The sequence below is a fragment of the Podarcis bocagei genome, assembly GCF_964188305.1.
Source record: "Podarcis bocagei genome assembly, chromosome: 14".
Taxonomy (NCBI): domain Eukaryota; kingdom Metazoa; phylum Chordata; class Lepidosauria; order Squamata; family Lacertidae; genus Podarcis; species Podarcis bocagei.
In genome coordinates, this window is record NC_138139.1 from 42,115,217 (window position 1) to 42,139,867 (window position 24,651).

Consider the following 24,651-nt stretch of genomic DNA (forward strand, 5'->3'; position numbering starts at 1 on the left):
ATGGTAATCCAGACTTGATGTTTCCATTTGTTCATATCATTTGAATCTCTGCCATGAATGCAGGTAGAGACTGGAGATCTCTGCAGAATCATGCCTTCCCCCCAGTAATCCAGAGATGTATACAGTGGTACCTCGGGTTACAGACGCTTCAGGTTACAGACGCTTTAGGTTACAGACTCTGCTAACCCAGAAATAGTACCTTGGGTTAAGAACTTTGCTTCAGGATGAGAACAGAAATCGTGCTCCGGCGGCAGTGGGAGACCCCGTTAGCTAAAGTGGTACCTCAGGTTAAGAACAGACCTCCAGAATGAATTAAGTTCTTAACCTGAGGTACCACTGTAATTTGTTATGGGTGCTGATAGTTGTTAGGATACCCCTATTCCCCTTGCAGAGTTACAGTTCCCAAAGTGGTTTTAACAATCAGTCCCTCTTTTTAGGGAACTCTGGAAATTGAAGTTATGTAAAGCCAATAGGGATCTCCTATTGGCAGGGGGGACCCTGTTGTTGTTGCTGTCTCCAGCTACCGCCCAATTGGCACAGACTCGATGACATGGCCTTCTTGGGGGTAGTTCCTTTTTCTTTTCTTTTTTAATGTGCTTCCTGGTGAGATGTGTCTGCCTCCCTCATTGACTTTCAAGAGAAAATTTTAAACATTCTTAGGTATTTCAGTTGGTTAGAGCATGGTGGTAATAATACCAAGGTTGCAGATTTGAACCCCATATGAGACACCTGTATGTTCCTGCAGGGGGTTGGACTAGATGATACTCAGAGCCCCTTCCAACTCTGCAGTTCTATGATTTCTGTTTGTACAGGCATTTGATGGCTATGAGATATCGGCCATTACAGCCATGAAATATATATACTACTGTTTTAAAATGTGTTTAGATGCACTAAAAGTTTTAGATGGTTTTAAGTTGTTTTTGAATGATTTAAGAGTGTTTTATTCTATATTAAATTGTACTGCTTTAACATTTATGTTTGCTACCCTAGGCTCTTCTAGAAAGAAGAGTGTGATACAAATTTAAGAAATGAATAAGTGGGGATTTATTTGGATCTGGATCTCCTGTCCATTTATAACATTCTGTTCATTGCACTTCACTAGCTCCAGGCTATGCTTTGAGTCTGGGTTCCTTTTTGGGATCAGCTTGTTAAAAATGTGTTTTTGTGGGGGTTTTTTGTAATTATGCCAGGGTATTTATATTATTAAATTTGATTTTAAGGAGACTCCTGTAGGTGCTGAAACTTCACCAGATTTGAGTGGGGATCAGAGCAAATCACCTCTTACTGATGAATCAATTGCTGCAAAGACCCCTTCTCTCCTTTCCCTACCAACATCACCTGAGCTGCCTGACCTAAAAACCTGTAAGTCGGAGTACAGCTTATTTATTATTTTTTTATTCAATTTGTATATCACCCTTCATCTGAAAATCATAGGGCGGTTCACAACATAAAGATACAAAATGAGAACACAAAATACATAATAAAAAACAAGAACAAACCAATAATTCCCCCTTCCAAAAGACATTTAAAAGGGCATAGAATGTTAATAAGCCAAAGGCCCAGTTAAAGAGAAATGTTTTTGCCTAGCGCCTAAAGATCTGTAATGTAGGCGCTAGTCAAGCCTCCCAAGGGAAAGAATTCCACTAATGGGGAGCCACCAAAGAAAAGGCTCGTTCTTGTGTTGCCACCCTCTGGACCTCACATGAAGATGGGCCTCAGGTGGTGATTGCAGGATCTGAGTCAGTTCACAAGGGGAGAACTGGCGGTCCTGAGCCATTTAAAGCTTTATAGGTTAAAACCAACACTTTGAATCGGGCCTGGAAACTAATTGGCAGCCAGTGCAGTTGCACCAGGATTAGCGTAATATGCTCAAACTGCCTTGCCCCAGCGAGCAACCTGGACATATTTAATTAGAATTGTACTTTTGCAAGACAAAGAAGTAGTAGTAAAATCAACCAAGGAGAGAAAGAAGAGAGACCCTGAACCTGGACATAATGGCTTGGCTATGATGTGTGAACACAAACAATATCGCTGCATAAACATGAATTATCAAGAATAATTTTTGTCCAGGTACTCCAAGAGAATTATTGGAATGCTACATATTTCCTGTGCTTCTACCAGGAATGGCAGAACTGCTACATCAGGCTAAAAAGGAAAAATGTTTTGAGGTCAGTTTTCGGTGATTAATTTGTTTTCTGAAATGTAATGATTTATTTTAAACTATTACTCTGTACCTACTTGACTGCAGTTCTCAAGACAGCTTATAGTATTATTATATACCAGCTTATAGTATTATTATGTAGCAGCCTTCCCCAGTCTAACGACTGCAAGATGTTTTCAACAGCTTCCTTCATCCTTGACCATGTTGTCTGGGGCAGATGAGAGCTGTCAGCCAAAACATCTGGAGGGACCAGGTTGGGGGAGACTGGTCTATAGGATGGCCATGATAAGTGAAGTCTCTGTGTGCAAGAGCAGCTGTGCCTCCAAGTGCCAGACAAATTACAGAGGATGAACATCACTATCCTGCATTGCTTGTGATTTTCTCCAGAGGGATCAGGCTATCCTCTGTTGCATATGGAACACTGGGCTCCTGACAGATCTTTCTTTAGAAGATTCAGCCATTGATTATACAGTCATAAGACCCAATATTTATTTTATATCCTGCCTTTTGATCTAGTGATCCCCAAAGTGGCTTACAACAGATTGCAATGACACACACACACAAAACAAGCCCTTAAACCAGGTGTGGGAGAATCTTTGGTCCTCTGTATGTTGCTGAACTACAACGCCTATCATCCCTGGCCTTTGGCCACGCTTGCCGGGACAGATAGAAGTTGCAGTTTGGCAACATATGGAGGTCCAGAGGTTCCCCAAACCTGCTTTAAATTCAATACATTCCCAGCAGCTCTTTGCACCATGTCCAATGGATGTGCTTCCCTTCTGCTCTGCAGTCCTAGGATAGTTGACTTACAGAGCTGAGTCTTGTTTCTGGCAGAGGCCAGAGTGTGCATCCCTTCAGCTCTACCATTTTCGGGGCAAAGCAAAAGCAGTCCTTGTGACATGAGACGAGCCGGCTGGATCAGGCCAGTGGCCCATCTAGTCCCACATCCTGTTCTCACCATGGCCAACCAAATGGGAAGCTCACAAGCAGGACTCATGCGCTACAACGCTCTCCCCTCCTGTGGTTTCCATCAACTGCATTAATAGCCACTGATAGCTTGAGTTACAGATGGGTAGCCGTGTTGGTCTGCCATAGTCCAAATAAAAAAAATTCCTTCCTGTAGCACCTTAAAGACCAACTAAGTTAGTTCTTGGTATAAGCTTTCGTGTGTGTGTATCTGAAGAAGTGTGCATGCACACGAAAGCTTATACCAAGAACTAACTTAGTTGGTCTTTAAGGTGCTACAGGAAGGAATTTTTTTTATTTGGACTGATAGCTTGATCGTCTATGAATTTGTCCAGTCCTCTTCTAAAGCTATCCAAGCCAATGGCCATCGCTACGTCTTGTGAGAGTGAATTCTGATGTTTAACTTTGGAGATTTTGATGGCCTTAGAGATCTGGATTCCGGAGGTTAGAAGCTGATCCCCGTTACGCGTGCCCCAGCATGGAAGTGCCGCAGCATGAGTAAGGTTTTAAGGTTGATAGTTTGTTGTTTCTTGAGCCTGGCTCCTGGCCAATTAAGTATTTTGCAAAGAGCACATGCAGGCTGTAGCACATGCCTCATTAGTGTGTTGAAATTGAGGGTCCCCGCAGGTTTAATGATGGGCTTTGCAGAAGCTAACCTTATTAAGTCTTCATGTCTCTTGTATTTATTCTTTGTTTTCTGACTGGCTTATCATAGTTAAGATGCAGCTATTTACATTGATTTCCAACCCCCCTTTTAAAACACATGCACACACGTAACAGCAGCACGTTCCTTTAAAGCAATAACAACTTGGGCAATCTGAAACTCATTTCAAAATGCCACCTGCAATTAAATAGCTGATAATAGAAGCCTAAGATCACTGTTGTGTATGTGTTTCTTTTGCAAAATTGGTCTCAATTCTATTAAACAGTGATGTAAAATGCATTTTTTTTGTATGAGACCGACTTCTACTTGTTCTGTATTTTACTTTTATTTTAAAATGCTCATCTCTTGCCTTTCTGTCTCTAATAACATTCAAGGCTTCAGTATGCAATATACACGTAAAATGAAGTAGTGACAATTAAAAGAAGTGTCACAAAAAGCAAGGGGAAGGAAAACTCAAAATAAGGTCAGCAGAGAAGCATGGAGAACTTTATGGTCTTACAGTCTCGTCCCATCTCTGAATGATAATGTGTATTTCTGCACTTACTTAAACATGCCGTCAACCACCTTGGCTGCATTTGGGAGTCCTCTTGCTCTTTCTACTAAGTCAGAGGGTGGGGAGTTGAATTCTGCCCCAAAGTCCTACCTTGATGGCGCTACCACTGTCAACAGCTTATAGAATGGTCTGTATACAACTTGTAAGTCATCTTATAGCTGAGTACACAACATACATTTAAAGCACTTTCTCCCCCAAATAATCCTGGGAACTTGTGATGGGTGCTTGGAATTGTTGCCCTGTAAGGGATGTGGGTGGCGCTGTGGGTTAAACCACAGAGCCCAGGAATTGCCGATCAGAAGGTTGGCGGTTCAAATCCCCGCAACGGGGTGAGCTCCCGTTGCTCGGTCCCTGCTCCTGCCAACCTAGCAGTTTGAAAGCACATCAAAGTGCAAGTAGATAAATAGGTACCGCTCTGGCGGGAAGGTAAACAACGTTTCTGTGTGCTGCTCTGGTTCGCCAGAAGCGGCTTAGTCATGCTGGCCACATGACCCGGAAGCTGTACGCTGGCTCCCTCGGCCAATAAAGCGAGATGAGCGCTGCAACCCCAGAGTCGGCCATGACTAGAGCTAATGGTCAGGGGTCCCTTTACCTTTAAGGGATAAACTACAGTTCCCAGGATTCTGGGGTGGGGTGGGGTGAGGAGGGGAATGTGCTTTAAATATATGGTGTGTACACAGGCTATGCTAAATATTTTGAGAGTTGATGCTATTGTTTGCAAAGGAAAGAAAGCATAATTGTTACTTGTAATTGCCTTTGGGGGGGGATGAGGAGCTGTTCATCAAGATATTAGCATAATTTTTGCACCGTATTGTCTCCCAAGGCATAAAACAAAAGCGATAAAGAATGGAAAATTATTCTCATTGTGAAAATAGTTTCAAACACATCTGCTGGATAACAATACACATTGTATAGAGGTTTCCTGTGCATATCCGGATTTGTTCAGTATCACACAGCTGTGCCAAATACAAACTTCATTTACTATTTTATTTTCTGGCTGAGAAACTCCTGGAGCTTGGAAAATAGATGGGGGCTACCTAGTTTGTAGATGGGGTTCCTAGTTTGTGATTTCATGAGCTTCCTTGATGTTACATGCATGACATAGCATAGAAGATGGATTGGGGGAAGCCGGGTTCAGCTCAGTTGGATACAAAGCTCCCTGACCACCCAGAACCGACTGCGCTGTCTATTACTTTTTCAGCAAGGGACTTTTCTTCCCATTCACACTAGACGTGACCTAACTGGAGTTCTGCGATAACAACTCCCAATCATTCCATCTGTTTCCGATGTTCAGCCTGTGAGTGTGCTGCTTATGTAGCACAAGAGACAGGATTTGGCAGGCCGATGGAAGCTCCCAAGTGTTGTTGAATCCTTTTTGGAGTGGGGGTGGGGGTTGAGCTAAAAGCAAAGAAATGGAAGTCTGGAGAAAGTTCCCGTGCTTCTGGTTCTGTAGCATCAATGCAGCTTCTAAAAGCATCCAAGCTGCAGGCATTTCATCCAGCAAAGGGAGAGATGAGACAGCAGGGACCACTCCGTCGCCACTGCTGAAATACCAGCTCCACCAGGCTCTTTCCTTTCTTCTGCCATCTACCAGCAGCTATTCCATCAGGCTACAGCAGAAAGAGAGAGGGGAGAGCAGAGCCTACTCCATCAGCTCTACCAAAAAAGCAACTCCATCAAGCTCATTCCGGTCATCTAGCACAGTGTTTTTCAACCTTTTTTGGGCAAAGGCACACTTGTTTCATGAAAAAAATCATGAGGCACACCACCATTAGAAAATGTTAAAAAATTAACTCTGTGCCTATATTGACTATATATAAACTTACCGGGCTGCTGCTGCTGCACAGGGCTGGACTCGCTCGTCTCTCTTCCGAGACCCGACCGTGACCGACTGGTTCCAGATGACCTCCTCACCTCACGCTGCACCTGCGGCCTGGTCTGGATCCGGATGCGGTCTCTCTGCAGTGCCGACTCCCGCCGAGTCCTGGTCTCCGTCCGTCTCCTCCTGCTCCAGTCCTCCTGGTGACTCGAGTCGCGACCTCTTCTTCTCTCCGCTGCTGCGCACACTGTGCTCGGGTGGGAAGGAAGTCGGAAGATGATGTCCTACTGTGATAGGTCCAGGCTGGAGTCTGGACCAATCACAGCCCGGACATCAGAAAAGTGGAGGGTGTCCCCCTGAGGAGCGCCAATCGGTGTCCCTGCTGGCCGAGGGTGGGGTCAAAACTCCCCCCCCCATACCCAGGACACAGTCCGGCGCCCGCATAGTGGGCAAAAATGTGACTTTTTTAAAAAAATCTTTCGGATTTTTCAATTTTTCCCATGGCACACTAGGCAACATCTCGCGGCACACTAGTGTGCCACGGAACAGTGGTTGAAAAACACTGATCTAGCAGTAGGCATTCCATCAGGCTCCAGCAGCCGTTTCTCTTTCAGTCCTTTCTTATACCATCACCAGAAGTTCATTATAAGAGCTTTGTAACTTTTTAGAACTGGCTCCTGGATTTGCTTGTCTTCCTCTTCCCTTCTCAACCCCTTCAGCTTTTTGTTGGCGTGTCTTTTAGATTGCAGTACTGAGGTCAGAGAACTGATTTGTTTGTTCTTGATCTTATATAAGTTGCTCTGGGAGACTTTTTGGCTAAAGAGCAGGGGGTGGTGAAAAAGAAGCAGCTTTAAATAAGTGAATAACAAATAAAACTTGGAGTTTTCCATCAGCCATTAGTTGTTATTATACTGTATTGTTATTTTTTTCTGGGGAAGGAGCAAACTTTACTGTGAAGCAGCACACTGGGCAATTTTTCACCGGAAATATAAGATTTGGCTTGTGAAGTGGGAGGAGAGAGAGGAAAGCTTATAAGTGTCTAGATTATTACTTTGGCTTAAAATAGACACGGTATTAAAAGACATGGTGAGATTTTACTCCCAGCCCATTGCATAATCCAGCAGGAAGTTATCTCCCAAAAATCCTGATAGAAGTGAATGGCGTAAGAATGCAAGAGCCCTGCTGGATCAGGCCAAAGGCCCACCTAGTCCAGCATCCTGTTCTCACAGTGACCAGCACGGTGCCTGTGGGACATCTACAAGTAGGATTCCTGCATTGCAGGGGGTTGGACTAGATGACCGTTGGGGTCCCTGCCAAGTCTATGATTCTATGACGGCCCTCTCTCCACTTGTGATCATTATTATTTATTCAATTTTCATTCATCTGAAGATCAGAGTGTGGTTTACAGCATAATGAGAACACAAAATACAGAACGAACCAACCAATAACCTTCTCCCACGCCCCCTCGGCACAGGTAGTTCAATCAGCCAAAGGCCTGGTTATAAAGGAAAGGTTCTGCTTAATGCCTACAGATATGTTACAAAGGTGCCAGATGAGCTCATTCCACAAATGGGGAGCCACCACAGAAAAGGCCTGTTTTCGTGTTGCCATCTTCTGGACCTCTTTTGGAGGGGTCACACAAAAAAGGACCTCAGATTATGATTGCATGTTCCGGGTTGGTTAATATGAGCAGAGGCGCCACCAGGGCTTCAAATTTGGTCTGCAATATCGTTTCCGCCTCTTCCCTCCCATTCCTTTTTCCTAATGCATCCTGTCTTTTTTCTTTAGACTGCAAGGCTGAAGGCACGGACTACTGATTTTTGTAAACCACCTGGGAAGCCTTTTTGTCTGAAGAGTTGGGGCACAAATGCCTTGAATAAATAAGCAAGCAAGCCCCCTCCCCCGGACGTCAGGGGTGCTGCTTTTGAGTCGTGCTCGCTGATGAGCACAGCCGCAGAGTAGAACCCTGGAGGTTTCCTTGCATTAACTCTCTTAATCCCCTCAATCCAAATGGCCTGTTCTTGGAAACTGTAATCCCAGGAAAGGATTTGCTTCTGCTTCCGTGTCATAAATATCAACTTAAGGGAACACATTTCTTTTACTTTCAGAGCGGGGTGGAATAAGAAGCAGCTTCCAATGGGGATTCCCACCCTCTAAAGCTGCTTGTAAATTCCAGCAGATAAATGAAAGCCTAGCTAGGCCTTAATCCGGAGACATAGATAAAGAGCATGCAAGAGACTGCATGAGTTTCTGGCAGTGTCCTCTTTGGTTGCTCCAAACAATACAAAGCTGAGATGGGGAACCTGCAGCCTGCGGCCTTCTGTCTCATTTCATGTGGCCCTCAGTATAATCCGTCTTGCCGAACACTGAAGCCCCTCTTTCTTTCTGGACTGCCACTCTGGGAATCATAGAATTGGAAGGGACCATGAGAATCATCTAGTCCAACCCCCTGCAATGCAGGAATCTTTTGCCCAACTTGGGGCTCAAACCCACGACCCTGAGATTTAAGAGTCCCATGCTCTACCGAGTGAGCTATCCCAGACTTCCTCTTCTACCTCATGCATGTGCTTGTGTCAGAGAGAGAGGAGGGATGCAGTGGAACAGAGAGGCGGGGAAATCTATGCAATCCTGCTAAGCAGGAGTGGAGAACCTTCCAGGGGCCACATGCCAGTTGTGGGCAGGGCCAGGGGCCAAAGTGGGTGAAGCAAGGAATGTAAGTTCTATACAGTGGTACCTCGGGTTACATACGCTTCAGGTTACATACGCTTCAGGTTACAGACTCCGCTAACCCAGAAATAGTACCTCGGGTTAAGAACTTTGCTTCAGGATGAGAACGGAAATCGTGCAGCGGCGACGCAGCGGCAGTGGGAGGCCCCATTAGCTAAAGTGGTCTTCAGGTTAAGAACAGTTTCAGGTTAAGATCAGACCTCCAGAACGAATTAAGTTCTTAACCCAAGGTGTCAATGTATTTATATAGTAGGCTAGTTTCTAAACACACACTCGCCTCTCTACCATTCTCCATCCAAGCAGGCCAGAAGTTCAAGGATGCATTTCAGCCAGGCAAAAACTCTTGAGGATTTGCAGTAGGGCTGGCACTGGGTGTAGTCTGGGGAGAGAGACCCAGATAGTTTAGGCTGGGGGGCTGCATTCAGCACAGCAGCGTAGCAACCCCCTGCCACCCAGAATCCAACCCCCGACGCACAGACGCACTAAAGACTCCCGTGCCGCCCTACGACCCCCAAATGCCCAGTGCGGATCACCACCACCCTGCCCCTGGCTACCTACGTTACTGATTCAGCACCTGGGCCTGCAGTTCTCTATCCCTGTTGCACCTTTGGCTCTGGTTCTTTCCGCCATTGGCCCCAGCTCCATTCCCCATTGGCTGCGACCCCAGTTGACTTTTCTCCTGGGTCAAGAGCCCTACATAAGAAAAAGGTTCCCAGGCCTGGTGGAGGTGGATAAACCACGATGGGATCTATCTTACCTATCTATGGGATGCATCTATCCAAACCTCATTTGTAAATAATAATAATAATAATAATAATAATAATAATAATAATAATAATAATAATAATATCACCTCTGACATGTGTTCCAAGGCGACATACAAATTATAATGAAAGCATAAAAGCTAGCAGAACCAAAATCAATACAAAACAGGCACCTGTGGCAGGGGCCTGTTCATTCCACTGGGAAAGCTTGCTGGCTGTTGCTCTGATATGTGTCTCATTTTTGCGTCATCTTCTGTCTTGTAGAGGAAAAGGACAAGATTCATTGCCTTGGATTTCCTGACCGAATGGCTATACAAGTAAGTTACTTAAGCTTTGAAATATTAAACCAGGGGCAGCCAACCTGGTTCTATCCAGATTTTGCTGGAGTACAGCTTTAAAGAGCTCCAGCCAACCTGGTAAAAAGTCAAAGACAAAAACTGGAGGGCACCATGTTGGCCATGTCCATATTAAATGTTCCTAATTTCCCCCCTGTTGTTTGTGAACCATTTTGAGACCCATGTGTTTGATTTCCTTTTCTAACGGTGCCTTTTTAACCTCATGGCGGCCCGATCAGCCACAACCCAAAGAGGAAAGACGAACCGTTTGTTGAGTTCTTCGAGATCCCTTTTGTGAAGGAGTGGCTAAAGGACCAGTAAGTATCACCCAAGAATCAAATACAGTATTCCTGCCCCCCTCCCCCCTCCCTGCCTGCTCATCTTGCCCCCTATCTGGCAAACCTCAGGATAGAGCTCAGTCAAATTGTCCCCTTTTCAATTGCCTTTATTATTCATGTGTAACAAAGATTCTCTGACATGCATGCTAATTTGGTAGCCACCTTGTTCCAAGGCATTTTTGTCCGTGGTTAATTTGCACAGAAATTGAAAGGGAGAATGCTGAAGGATTCATTATTCCTGAACCCATAGAGGAGGGGTCTTTAAATTGCCTGCTATTGTTCTGATTATTGTTATTCGAATGAACAAATATTGTTTACTGGTGCAACAGTTTGACAACACATCTTTTTTTGTGGGGGGGGATTCTGTTGATTCAAAGGGTTCCTTCAGAGTGGGGCCAAATGCGTTTCCACTGTAGCACTTTTGCAACTATGAATAGGATAAGCAAGACCTGCTGGGAAGCCACTTTACATAGACAGTTTGCCATGTTGAGCAGCCTCTCCATGTGGATGCAAGCCACAAAGCTACCTAAATGGGTGATGGCATGTGAATCGGGTGGCAGTGTCTCCAATATGTTTGCTGTCCTGGGCTCCTTTGGGAGGAATAGCGGGATATCATTTTAAGGAACAAACAAACAAACAAACAAACAAATAAATAAGTTAAATTAATAGAAGGAGACCAGGGTTCAGAAACACTGGGTGCGAGGGGAGTTGTAATAGGAGGAGCCTTGCATACTATTAAGCTATTCTAGAGCCTCGCTCAAAGTCACCTGCCGCATTGCAAGTGTATGAAAGGAAATAGCCTTCATTTCTGCATTTGTGTGGTTTCCTGTGCCATCTGCCCACGGCCAGCTGGCACATGGGCATTTGACTGGGGTTACAGGAGCGCTTCAGTTTGTTTGCATTATGAAGCACCTCCAAACACCCTCTTGTTGAGCTTTTCATCCTCCGCTATTGACCCTCCGAATTCTCAAAAGTTTCTCAGGGGTTTAACTCCTGCTTCTGTCTATCTGTCTGTCAATCCATCCGATGGCTTCTTTGTTCTACTAATAAATTGCAGAACTGCACATAGCAATTTTTCTCTGGAGGCTAACATTCATGCCAAGTGTATGTGGAACAACATTCCCTCCGCCCCCCCTTTTCTCCTTTTCATATTCTAATTGACCTAAGTCTGCTAGTCTCAGCTGCCTTTACAGTTGACATCACTCAGTTCTCAGCTGGCCCTATAGGGCTAATTTAGCAGGGGTGACTGCTTTCTTTCTCTCTCCACAAAGCTCTGTGCTTCTACAGGCTTTGCAATGTTTCAAGCGGCCTGCCCCGGCCCTGGTTTTCACCATAAGCATTTATTTTGAGCGTCCCCCTGCTCTGTGCCCGGCTACACCGCTCTTATCTTAGCTAGAGCTCGAGGAGAGGGATGGCTTTTGAGCACCGGAGAGAATTGCTCTTCTCCATAGAGTTTCAAAGAAATGGCGGGAGGAGGGTTTGTGTGAAAAAGCAGCTGGGCCGTCTGTAAAGAAGTCGTCCGCATTCATGGAACAACTTGTTTGGAAGATGCTGGAGTGTTGGAAAATATGGGATAGATAAAAGAGAAGACGTAATTGCACAGTGCATAGTTAAAACTATGGGATTTGCTCCAACGGGAAGTAGTGGTGGCCCTCAGCCTGGCTGGCCACTGTAAAAACAGGATGCTGAACTAGATATGCCTTTTGCCTTATCTATTAGGGTTGTTCGTATGCTCTTACATTCATGCATTTGTGTTTCTTCGCTAAACTGTGTGCTGTATTGTAAGGAAACATTGCAGCTGAGCTTGGGCTATCAACAGCTACTCAGAAGAGAGTCTGAACCACTCAGCACAGTGAAGGGGAGGCCCGAACACCTGAAGAGAGGCCAAACTGAGACATAAGGAAGTCATTTGGAAAACTTTGAAAATACCTGCCCTTTCTTCAGTGAGCTCAGATAGATAGTTTTTTCCTCACTCTATCCTTTCAAGTACCCTGTGAGGTGGTCTGGCCTGAGCACTGGTGTCTGGCCCAAGGCCTGCAACTTTGCTGAGCATCTCACATCTCAGAAAGCGCAGATTAGGTCGGTTCACTGTTCATTGTGAACTGAATTGAGTTTCTCCCCCATCGCTAGCCTGAAGCAGCTGCCTCACACTGCCTAATGGTAGGGCTGGCCCTGAGGCCATTTCACCACCAGAGATCTGATCATGGGCCTTCAAATAACCGAGAAGCGAAAAGGAAGGACAAGTAGCAGCAGCAGACAGGGATTCTGGGGAATTCCATCAAATGGAAAAGGAGTGGGAAATGTCGATATTTGCTTATTTGTCCAGTATCCAGGACAGAAATCAGTCAGGCGAATGCAGTCAGTAGTCACTGTTGTTGTTGCTTTCAGTCCACAATTGATATGTAATTGATTAGGTTTTTTGGCCATTGCATTTGCATCTCACATTCTTTGCGTTGAAACAAATGGCATGGAACGGCATAATGACAGCTTAACTTACGCACTTTATGTAATCAGTTACGCAACTTACATAATTCACCATAGCAGATAGTGAGATGGCTAAAGTACTTTTTGGCAGAAGATGAACTGCAGTGGAATGGAAGCACTGCTGTGTGTGATAAGTACAGGGTGGGATGGGAAATGATGCCTTCTCACATCCTTCGAGACAGAGTCTCTTCCCCTTTGCCTCGTTCTTCACATCTCTCGTCTGTTCTTGCCACCTCCTCTCCCCCTTGGCGAGCACAGTTTTTGTTTCCCAGCTGAATGAACAAGCTGTGAATCTATTGCTTTCGGTGACTACTTTGGTTACATGTTATTTTCCGCTCCCCTGCCTTGTGTCTGTTTCCAATTTCATGACTTAAAAAAATTACACACACAAAACGTAAAGCCCTTTTAGGCAATCCCTGCCCCCCCCCCCCATATGTCAGTATAACAGTTAGCAGATCCTCTCTTCCACCATGCTGGAAATAACAACAGGAAGACATTGCTTCCTGCATTTGAAGCCTGTGTAAAAATCCAGATGAGCTCCTTCAACCACCATTCCAAGCATGCACCCCCACTCCTCCTCCTGCAGCACCCTGTATCAGAAGAGATGCTGCACGCAGCAAACTTCCTCTCTTTCTAAATACGCTGGAACAAGAATCACTGCAGGGGCTGAACTATTAGATTGTCAGACACAGTGAATGTCAAAATCTGCCCAGCATGTTTGGCCTAGATTAACGCCTGTGTTCTCCATGTGCGAATCCATACTCCAGCAAAAAAGAGAAAGAAGCAACTATTCCATTCTGAAATGAGTTGACTGAAGCCTTCATTTTTATTTATTTTTTGGAAAAGGCACAACAGAATTAAACACTGTAAGAATTGCCATGCTTTATTGAGCCAACAGTCTGCCTTGGCCAGGGATGGGGAAACTGGTGGCCCTCCCAGTTGTTGTTTGGCTCCAACCCCTTCAGCCCTTGCTGGAACACCCACTAGTCAGGTATGAAGGGAGTTGTAGTCCGACAGCTTCTGGCAGGGCCACGGGTATCTCATTATGGCGTTCTGCCTTTGGAAGAGGTTGCCCATATGCTGTGGGGAAGCTCAGAAGCTGGACAAGATGGTGATCTCCATCCCGGTTGTTTGCCCCCAATGTCTATTGGTCAGGTATACAGTGGTACCTTGGGTTACAGATGCTTCAGGTTACAGACGCTTCAGGTTACAGACTCTGCTAACCCAGAAATAGTACCTCGGGTTAAGAACTTTACCTCAGGATGAGAACAGAAATCGCACGGTGGTGGCACAGCAGCAGCGGGAGGCCCCATTAGCTAAAGTGGTAACTCAGGTTAAGAACAGTTTCAGGTTAAGAATGGACCTCCAGAACGAATTAAGTTCTTAACCCGAGGTACCACTGTACTGTTTCTAAATATGGAGTTCCATTTTGCAGTTTCAAGCAGGGTCTACAGCAAAATGTTGCAGTGTGGAGTGCTCCCATTCAGGGTGCCAGCCAGACATATCCATTCCTCCTCCTCAAAGGTCAATCAGTATTCTGTGCCTACTCTCAGTCCTCATTTGGCTGTTTTTAGAGTTCCGCCCCCAGCTTTTATAGATTCCTCCCCAAAAGCTTTTCTGCCCTTGTGTCCATCTTTTGGTTCCTCCAAGACTATGGATACCCCAGAGCCCTCATGCCTCCTTCCCAGAGCTGGGCACCTTCTTACCTGCCTTGGGGAAGGCCCACCTGAGGCCAGGGAAGGGGATGCCAAATTTTGGCCTCGCACAGGGGGCCATAGTACCCAAGTCCGCCACTGCTCTTGTGCCTCTCCAAATGCATCTCCTGAGGGACAGTGACTTGGGCTGCTGCAGATGAAGTGGCAGTTGATGGAAATCAGGGATCTCCAATGGGAAAAGTCTTCACACAACATTCCAGGTCTGCTATGGAGCAGCAAGGTTCAAGCCTGCTAGTTCCTATTCTTCTAAGCTCTCTTGATGGAGCAGAGGGAAAGTCAACTGGAACCTGCTGCCAAATTCCTTGCTTCAAGCCATATGCATATGCATATCTTTGTGTGGCACCATCACCCCAACTCTTTTTGACTCCAGGACAGGAGCCATTGTAACTATAGAGTGGAAATAAGTGAAGATATGTAAGTGTGTGCTGACTTCAGAGTTCCATGTAACTAACCTGCCAAACCAAGGATCAACTTTAGGAACCAGATTGGTGGTACAACATTGGACTGTTGGGCTGAGATAGCATCGTCTTGCCCAACCTGGCTTTATATGCTAGTCGAACCTTCGCCAACCTGCTGCCCTCCTGATCTTTTCAATGACAACTCCCAGCAGCCCCAGCCAGCATGGCCACTGGGACCAAGAGAATTCAAATAGAAGAAGATAGAAAGCTCCCTGCACACTGACATCAAGTTAACGTTGATTTATGCACTGCAAATTTGGACGGATAACCGAGGATCCTCCCTGGTGCCCTTTCAGATACTGTATAGTGTTTGACCCACCCTTTCTCAAAGTGGTGTGGAATTTGCTGGACAACAGAGAATGATGTGTGAAAATCTGCTTGGGGCCATATTTCAAAAACTGTCAGATCTCGATGACTTCAGATTTCAACCACATACATTAACGGGGAGAATTTCATCAGCCTCTGCCTTAAAAGAAAACAGGCATTTCATGGGTTAATCCATTACTTATTGCTGACAGTGTTCATATGCAGCATTGGAGACCAAGTGACATAAATTAGCATCTCATCTTAGACCCAAGAGTAGTTATTTCCTTCTGGGTGATGGTAAATAAATAGCCCTTAATTACTTTTTCCGCCTGTGCTTCCATTTTGGTATTTAGATAGGAGCACATACAAAAGCTTTAAATGTAAGGTAACCTCCTTCCTCAATGTGCTACAGCTGCCCTTTGCTTCAGCCTGCCCTATAATAGCAGTATCCACTTCCAGCAAGCAGCCATTTATCTCCTCATGCAGAGGTAGGAAGTACCATACAGAACAGTACCTTTTTTCTTTCCTTGGAAAGTCCTATTTCTATGACTAATAGCTGTCTTAAGTCAGCAAATTTTGGTGTTTGTGGCACCAACTTCCTTTGCTTGAAAGCAGGGACATTGGGAAGTTCTATCAGAAATTGCTGCAATTCACATGTTCATCTGAGGTCAGCAACAGAAATTGTTGTGCAAGTGAAGTACTGGTTGTCTCCCCCCCCCCCCCCCAGTTCGCAACATTACACACACAATGGCATTATTTTCTGCATTGTTGTTATTCTATTGATATTATTTATTTATTATCAATTTATATCTTGCCCTTCTTCCTGCAGAAACTGAGAGCAGCAAACACATCAGTAATAATAACAACAACAATCTTTTTAAAGCATTCTAAAAACAGTTGAAAATATTCTAAAAACAGTTGAAAACTTTTTCTTAACCTGTGATCTCAGAGTTGCCAGGAGTGTTTTGATGTTTTTCTTCCACTGAAATGCATTGGCATTTGTGACATAATTCATTACATTAGTTTGGGTCAGAGAGAGAGAGAGAGAGAGAGAGAGAGAGAGAGAGAGAGAGAGAGAGAGAGAGAGATGAATAACATAGATTTTAGCGTAAACTGATCTGTAGTAGAATGGAAACAGCGCTGGTTACATGTGGAAGACAGTACAAAATGAAAGTTGCTGCTCCCTGCATCCCCGCTTGTTTTCCAGCAGTTCTCTTCCTTTCTTGCCTTTTAATAACATATGAGTCACATGTCTGGGATTGCAGGAGGGATGTGGACAAAAAATAGCCATCCCTCTGGGCTCTGATGGATGGCACTGCTAATGCAAATAAGGATAATCTGTAACATAGGATCATCGGAGTATCGAATTGGAATTTGTTGGGATTTTTACGGTGGTAGTTCAAATCGTGAATTTACTAAGTCACACCTTGTATTAAAGTACTGGGATGCTATGCTATTTCTGAGCCAAAATTTTCCTTGTACAAGCAAAGTGTTTATGTTCCAGATATTGTGTATAGATTGCCGTTTGCGGGATAGCTGTTAATTTCAAAATCAACGGAGTTGTCAGCTCTGATTCGTCTTGGAGTGTCACAGCTGTCTCCTGCCACAAATAACTTTTCCCCTCTCCCCCAGTTCACTCTTGATGGGCTATTGCCTCTGCTCATATTCTATTTTTATTTGACCTGAAGCCAATTACTAATACTCCTGGAGACAAAAATGGACCTGGCATGCCTTCTGCTCCTGGCCTGCTGAAATGATTGATATCTCTAGGAGACTTCCCCCCTCCACCCCCTGAATATTGAGCCCTCCCTTCACCTTTGCCTTGATTTATACATTGCCTTTTCTACTTTAGTCCTGGATCAGTTCTCTGACAGCTCCTCATGATTTAAAAATGAAGCCTGGGGAGCTGGGGCCAGAGCTAATTTTCCAAGGTTAGGAAGGGTGATCTTGTGTTTCCCTGAAAGAGGATATAAACGTTTGTAATAAATGAAGGAGAGAGCCACTATCAGAGGGCTTCATTGGGGTGCTGGCGGACTTTTTGAGGACATAAAAGGGGGCACTTTGGAAAACTGTATGAAGTTGAGAGCACTGGGAAGCGTGATTGTTGTTTATATCCTGGTATTCCAGGTGTGGGGAACCTTTGGCGCTCCAGATGTTGCTGAACTATAACTCCCATCAGCCCCATCAAGCATGGGCAATGTCCAAGGATGATGGGAGTTGCAGTTCAGCAACATCTTGAGAGCCTACACTATTCCGTATCACATAAGGTTGGTTAAAAATATGACTTACCGTATTTTTTCGTGTATAAGACTATATTTTTTCCGAAATTTTTGAAGTTTAAAATAAGGGGTCATCTTATACATAGATAATGCATAGTGCATTTTGGGTTTTAAAAAATAGGGGGCGTCTTATACATGGGGGCATCTGATACACGGAAAAATATGGTAATTTATCCATGATTTTCTTCCTTTCCATCCATCTTTTGGTTCCTCCAAGACTACGGATACTCCAGAGCCCTCATGCCTCCTTCCCAGAGCTGGGCACCTCCTTACCTGCATTGGGGAAGGCCCACCTGAGGGCAGGGAAGGGGATGCCAAATTTTGGCCTCGCACAGGGTGCCATAGTACCCAAGTCCGCCACTGCTCTTGTGCCTCTCCAAATGCATCTCCTGAGGGACAGTGACTTGGGCTGCTGCAGGTGAAGTGGCAGTTGATGGAAATCAGGGATCTCCAATGGGAAAAGTCTTCACACAATGTCCAGGTCTACTATGGGGCAGCAAGGCTCAAGCCTCCTAGTTCCTATTCTTGTAAGCTCTCTTGATGGAGCAGAGGGAAAGTCAGCTGGCACCTGCTGCCAAATTCTTTGCTTCAAGCGAACGTCACACTGTTCATGCAGAGGCTATTCTCACTGGGCCATGTCAGAGCTTCATTGCCTCCATGACCATGACAACTGTGGGGCTGTCTTCAGTTTGCAAGACAGGTTGGAGGATAGATATTGGTTGCCTCCGTACTTTGTTGTAACAGCTCCAAACGAGGTCGAGCACACTGTCCCGTCTTGGGATCAGTTCAGCTTTTGAGGCCTGAGGACTTCGTCATGCTGCTTGGAGCTATCTGATCTACCACATGCCCTCTCAACACTTGCCTTTCATGACTAGTTTGAAAATGTCCAGGGGTCTGTTGGTTGTCTTGGTGGGTCCTAGGTCTACTAAACCCATTTTTGGATGAGAGGCTGGGGCTTGTGGCACTTAAAGAGGCAATAGGATGTCCACTCCTTGAAAAAGCCCTCCCTGGATTTGGAGGATTAGGATAACTACTAAAGGTAAAGGTAAAGGACCCCTGGACAGTTAAGTCCAGTCAAAGGTGACTATGGGGGTGTGGTGCTCATCTTGCTTTCAGGCCAAGAGAGTCAGCATTTGTCCATAGACAGTTTTCCAGGTCATGTGGTGAGCATGACTAAACCACTTCTGGCGCAATGGAACTCTGTGACAGAAACCAGAGCGCATGGAAATGCTGTTTACCTTCCCGCCGCAGCGGTACCTATTTATCTACTTGCACTAGTGTGCTTTCAAATTGCTAGGTTGGCAGAAGCTGGTACAAAGCAACGGGAGCTCACCATCGTCGTGCAGATTCGAACCACCATCCTTCAAATCGGCAAGCCCAAGAGGCTCAGTGGTTTAGACCACAGTGCTACCCACGTCCCTACAGGATAACTACTGCCTGGTCACAAATACCCCTTTTGAGTATGGTGCTTGAGAGGATGGCAAATCCATTCCAGTTCGAGTTCGGTCTTGGGTATGGGACTGAATTGGCCTTGGTTTTCTTAATGGATGACTTTTATCAGCTGGACTGACTTGGTTAGTTTGTATTGGAAGGCAGTGGTTCCACTCCTACCTACCGGATCATTCTGAGAGATGTGGCATTAGTGACTATACCTCGGCCACATGTCTGTTATTTTTTGAGGTGCCACAAGGAGCCATCTTGTTCCCATTTCCCAGTTCCATTTCCCATCTATTTGAAACCACCATGAGCAGTCATTAGGAGACTTGGGAGTCTGATGTCGTTAGTTTGACAGTGACCTTCCTTTTACCCAAGGTGTGATTTTGATTTTTTTTTAAAAAAAACACATTTGCTTCAGTCCTAGGCCACCAATTCCGCTGTCCCTGCTGTTAACGGAGGAAGAAGCAGGCAACATAATTCAATCATTCTGGAGAGGTTATCGGGTAAGAGTCATCTATAATTATTTTGTTTGATGTTGAATCTGTGCGACTGCGGAGGCCCTGGGGAAAACCCCTTACATAAATTCTAAGTAGCAGGTGCTATAAATAGCCACGAAGACCCTGACGGTTGGCTTGTGTTTGCATAGAAGCTGGTCTCGTGCTGGTGATCTTCTCGTGGGGAGAAGGAGGGGGCAAGCTGCTGTGCTGTTATAAATAAATAAAGAAAGATTAACCCGAAACAAAGAAGTTCAGAGATGAAATGGGCTTCATCAGGGTGTGAAAAGCTTCCTTGCTCTAACTTCCATTTTTTATGGTCCCTTTTTTTTCTGGTGGCAAGGAGACGTCTGGAAAAAATCCCCAAGTCTCATGTCTGAGCATGTGAATCAGCGCAGAGGAGGGAGGGATCCACTGAGGCAAGAGAAAAGACATAAATGAAGGAACGGGATGCTGAGCTGTTCAGGAGGAAAAAATAAAGAGGAGTGAAGAAGAAGGATTATAGGCCTGTGTACGGGGTGTCCTCAGGCTTGCCTTAATGCCAATATAGTGGCTTTATGGGCCCCTGACATTGCTCAACTATAGTAGAGCGCTAGCTCCATCGTGGTGACCAGGTTGCTTTTCCGCATCTGCGTACAGGTTGAGGAGGGATGAGAGAGCTGTTGAGACACAAAATAAATGTCTGTCTTTGTGGAAAAGGAGGCAGGAGCACTTGGGGGAATGGCCTGGGGCACACCCTTGAGCAGCAAGCACCACCTTATCTCTGAGGTCTTGCTGCTTGGAGGGTCTGTTGCTGTTCTTTGAGGTGAGGTAACAATGTGGGAGCCCCATGTGTCCCTCTGCCACAAAAGCTGCCCCTCACCTCCACATTTCTCTCTCCTCAAAAGGTGGTGAGTGGTAGGCTCCTTGCGAAGCAACAAAAACATGCTCCCACCTTTGCAGAGACAGCTCTCCCGCCCCTCCTCGGCCTGCATGCAGAAGCAGTTTGTATTTTTTAAGTAAAAAAATAAGAATGTTTGCTTTCTTTGTTTTATGCATGAAAATAATGCCCTTTAGGATTATGTGCACGATAAATGTTCACCTTAAAAATATTCCCTGTGTTCACAGCCTAATGATATGTGCTGTGTGCGCCTACGAAAAGGCTAGATGGGGAACAAACTAAGGAAAACTAGGAACTAACTAGGAACATAGGCTTCCTCATGCCACACGTTCACGATATGTGTTTGGTTTGTGAGGCATTTCTAAAATTAATGTGCACGTGATATGTCTTCAGTGACATTGCCGTGCATCTTGAGGTACTCATCTGGAGGAAAAAAGCCAGAGAAGTCATAAGAATATTTCATTTTCTGTCAATTTCTGTATTCAGTGGTTCTTGCTCTGCTGTGTAGCTCTGTGATCCTCTCCACAGGATCAGCTCATTATGGAGTCATTTTGGTAAGCTACCTTTAGTCAGATATGACTGAATCTGTGCTCTTTTATCTGAAAGCAGCTCTACATTGACCAGGCTCTGATACAGGTTATCTTTAATATTTCTTCTTATGAGAAATAACAATGCTACTGTCAAATGTGCATTGCATTAATTATATTAGGAAGTTTCAGCTGCCTGCTGAGGGCTTTTTTGCACAATTCTTTGCTGATAAATTTGCTCAGATTCAACCCAACCTGGCTATGAGAGAGGGGAACCTGTGTCACAGGCTTCATGAGTAGTCACTTGTACTGCTTCACGGATTGGTCTCAGCCTAGTTTCCCTCAAAGTTGTGAACAATGTTGGATCCATAGGTTTTCCGAGAGGAAGGAGACATTTGGATCCATGCTGGAGTCCTTGACTCCTAGAGTTGGAAGGGGCCTTTGAAGAACCATCTGCAACCATCTTTCCAAAGTTGTCTTCAGAGTTGTCTCCAGATGTTTTACACTACAACTCCCACTGACTATCGGCCATGCTGGCTAAGGCAGATGAGAGATGGGAGCACACCAGGTTGAGGAAGGCTGTACCAGTTGCTCTCTGGCTTATTTCCCATCTTGGCAAGTTGGTGTGAGCTCGTTGGGCCACTGGCAGAAATGGTGAATGCCAAATTTGGGGAGAGCTTTCTCTGCTTGCTTTTTAAAAAGCCAACTTAGTGTATAGTCGGATTTAGGCATCTTCTCATCCCTTTGTAGCAAAGGTTACCAAGGTTGTAATAGCAGAGGCACATTTAGATTATGTTTTCAGATTGGGATTCCAACCTGGCTATGAGACTGAGAGGGCTTTGGAAGTCCTGGTGGGTGATCTAAGTCTAAAGGTTCAGAATAGCCCATGAAATAAGCAAGGAGATTTGTGCAGGTGTAAAGCCCAAGACGAAGTGTCCGTGCACCGAAGCAGATCTGTACAACTTTGACCTACTGACCAAAAGACAACTTAATAGGCATGCACGATAGCCCACCTGAGGTTCCCTGGAACAGTTTTACTGCCTGCTAAGGGCAGGGTGGACATGTTTTCATGACCGACTTATGGACTTCCTGGAAACATGACACTGGACTAGTAGATCTCTGATTGGGCTCTTCATTTTGCTGCTCTTTTGGTCAAAGGAAAGTATGTGGAGTTACTATGTGGACTTAAAGGTGATGGGGAAATAATTCTGCATGTATTCTCTTCATCTTTTTAGACCAGGAGAAATTGCATGTGTGCCACTGTTTCCCTTGCAGGAAAGAGCTACTCATCTGGGCTATGTTACATGTGCATCCACAGAAATAATTTTTGGCAAGGGGGAATAACACTCCAGACAAATGACTTTGCTGCTACCTCTTGTATTTGTGTCGACACACTTACTCCCAAACAGCAGCTACACTGAAATGCTGGATACCATTATGTTTTCTATTGAGCAACAATAATTTCTCCATCAGGGAAGACCAGCAGAAAAGCAATCCAAAAGTCTAGATAATGGGTGTTTCACTCTAGCCTTATTGGCTAGATCTTCTTTCCTAAGTATTAGTCATTGCTGTTACTTCATGCACTGGCTAAAAGACAGTGCTTGCTGCTGCTGCTGCTGCTGCTTTCAGTCCAGAAATGATACGCAATTTATTGCATTCCTCCTACCCCCATTTACATTCGGGTTTCGTTTGCATTGAAATGAATGGGGCGGAATAACTGAATGACAATGTCATTTTGCCACAGTGGGTAGCGAGATGACAAATGTACTTTTTGGTGGAAGACAAACTGCAGCAACGCTGAAACAGCATTGCATCAAATACAGGGCAGTACAAAAAATGAGGCCTTTTTACATTAGTAATTAATAATAATAACAACAACAATAATCACTCTTCAAGGTCCGCTGTGAACCTGAGGTTCAAGAATTACGCCAGTGGCAGAAACACTTGAGGGAAACAAAGAACATTATTAAACGTGTGCGAGAATTCTGGGCCAAGCAAGAGAAAAAAGGTAACTTTCTCCCCCCCCCCCCAAACAGGATGTAAATGGTACAGCTGGAACATTTTGTTAAATGACCAGTTATACTGTGGTTAGCCGAAGCATCCTTTTGTTCAAGAACTAGAGATGGGCAACACTGCTGGTTAGGTTTTTCTCATTTCTCCAATCTTAAGTTCAGTTCTTCACCTTTCCAAATAATAATAGCATCAGTATCCTTTTTTGTTGTTGTTGAAGGAAAGGAAGTCCTTGTGTAAATCAATTGCCACACGTTTTCAGTTGAAACTTCATGAAGGTTTTCGAAGCAGAACTACTGAACAAATTAGAGATGTGAGTGATCTGGTTAGTAGATGGATCCTGAGATGCATAGAAGTCTGTCTCAGGTGAATCAGGTTGGCCTTGCCCGAAAGCACAAATTTGCTTGAAAGTGCAGACAGTGAATTTCTCCACCATCCCTGAAGGAGACTCTACTTGGGCTCATCATAGCTCCCATCAAGACAGGGTGCTAAATAATATGTAGCATGTGCTAAAAATAAGATTTCGCTCGGCAGTGCTTGTCAGTTCAGTGCTCTTAACATACATGATGCCTTTTGCTTTTATGACAACATCATTGTATATTGTTGCCATCTTGGTACCTGTGATTGTAAATCCCTCCCAAGAGGAATCTCCCCACAAGTGGTAAGCCTTTTGAACTGGTGGCATTTATAGGAGGACCAATGTAATAAATAGTGTTTTTCGGTCTTGTTTGAAAGGTCTGGAAAACGTAAGGTATGGAATAATTCCCAAATCGGGATTCTCCCCCCACCCGCAATTTAAAAATAAAATGCAGAACCCTTAAGGGATCTCTGCAATGCAATATAAAGGTGCAACACTGATGGGACAGAACAGAAACGAGCCAACACGTGTTGTACAGTGAAGACATTTTGCCTTTTTTATTTTTGAGAAACATCCCAAAGCTTTATGCATCCATTGTGTGCACGACACATTGTGATGACATTCTGTCCAATACAATGGATATCTCTGTGTTTGCACTTTGCTGCAAAGACAACCAGTTCTCTATCCAAAATGCAGCGGTTCTGGCTCACAATCTATTGGGGCTTTTTTGTTCTTCCAGAAGTCATTATAGTGATAGATGAGGATGATGCCTTGGGGGCAAATGACCTTTGCCACCCCACCCCCGGCTCCAATTTGCTTCTTCACCCTTCTTCATTTTCAAGGGAGGAATGCACAATAAAACCACAATGAAGTTATTGGTTCTTTGGGGGAAGGTTAAAAACCTTATTCCTTTTAAAAGCTGTTAATATTATTATTATTATTGATAGCATGTATTGCTTATTTTTTCATCGGGTTTGGAAGGAGCATTCTCTTGTAGCTAGTAGAATAGCTTTTGGCATGTTCTTAGTTGGTTTGCCTTTGGTGCCCACAACAGTTTTTCTGGTTTGCAAATGTGTTCACAGGCCTAAAAAGACTAGCAATCCCTCTTTCAGCATTCTATCTGATTGTGAGATTTTTGGTTTGTTTGCCCTAACAAACAACAGTTGCTTAGCCAACAGCAAGGCATGGTTTAAGGCTGGCTGGTGGCCATAATTTATTAGATTCAGAGAGGGGAACCTTTAGCCCTCGAGATATTAGTGTTCTAGAGTGATAATTTCAAGCATTCAGGAAGGATACAAAATAAACATAGAAACACACATACAGACTGATTAATTTCAGAATTAATATATGAAGTTATAGGAAAGGGGGTGGAAGTC

General features: G+C 44.6%; 1 protein-coding gene and 2 long non-coding RNA genes across 6 annotated transcripts in view; 2 read left to right on the plus strand and 1 right to left on the minus strand.

The window, feature by feature from the left end:
* The window catches only part of IQCK (IQ motif containing K), a 33,161-nt gene that overhangs the window by 1,377 nt on the left and 7,133 nt on the right, over positions 1-24,651 (plus strand). For 2 of the 4 annotated variants that reach the window (XM_081169723.1, XM_081169724.1), the window contains exons 3-8: positions 1,221-1,362; positions 2,071-2,168; positions 9,919-9,971; positions 10,229-10,306; positions 19,425-19,509; positions 22,804-22,915. In XM_081169723.1, coding sequence (XP_081025849.1) covers positions 1,221-1,362; positions 2,071-2,168; positions 9,919-9,971; positions 10,229-10,306; positions 19,425-19,509; positions 22,804-22,915 — 568 coding nt within the window. The remainder of the gene's footprint in view (positions 1-1,220; positions 1,363-2,070; positions 2,169-9,918; positions 9,972-10,228; positions 10,307-19,424; positions 19,510-22,803; positions 22,916-24,651) is intronic. The other 2 variants (XM_081169726.1, XM_081169725.1) reach the window with 2 other exon arrangements.
* Positions 5,822-7,055, plus strand: LOC308573139. The gene is made up of 2 exons (XR_014001955.1): positions 5,822-6,049; positions 6,741-7,055. It is a non-coding gene; the product is annotated as an uncharacterized lncRNA (long non-coding RNA).
* Positions 13,615-18,477, minus strand: LOC308573138. The gene is made up of 2 exons (XR_014001954.1): positions 17,843-18,477; positions 13,615-15,450 (listed from the first exon to the last, which is right to left on the minus strand). It is a non-coding gene; the product is annotated as an uncharacterized lncRNA (long non-coding RNA).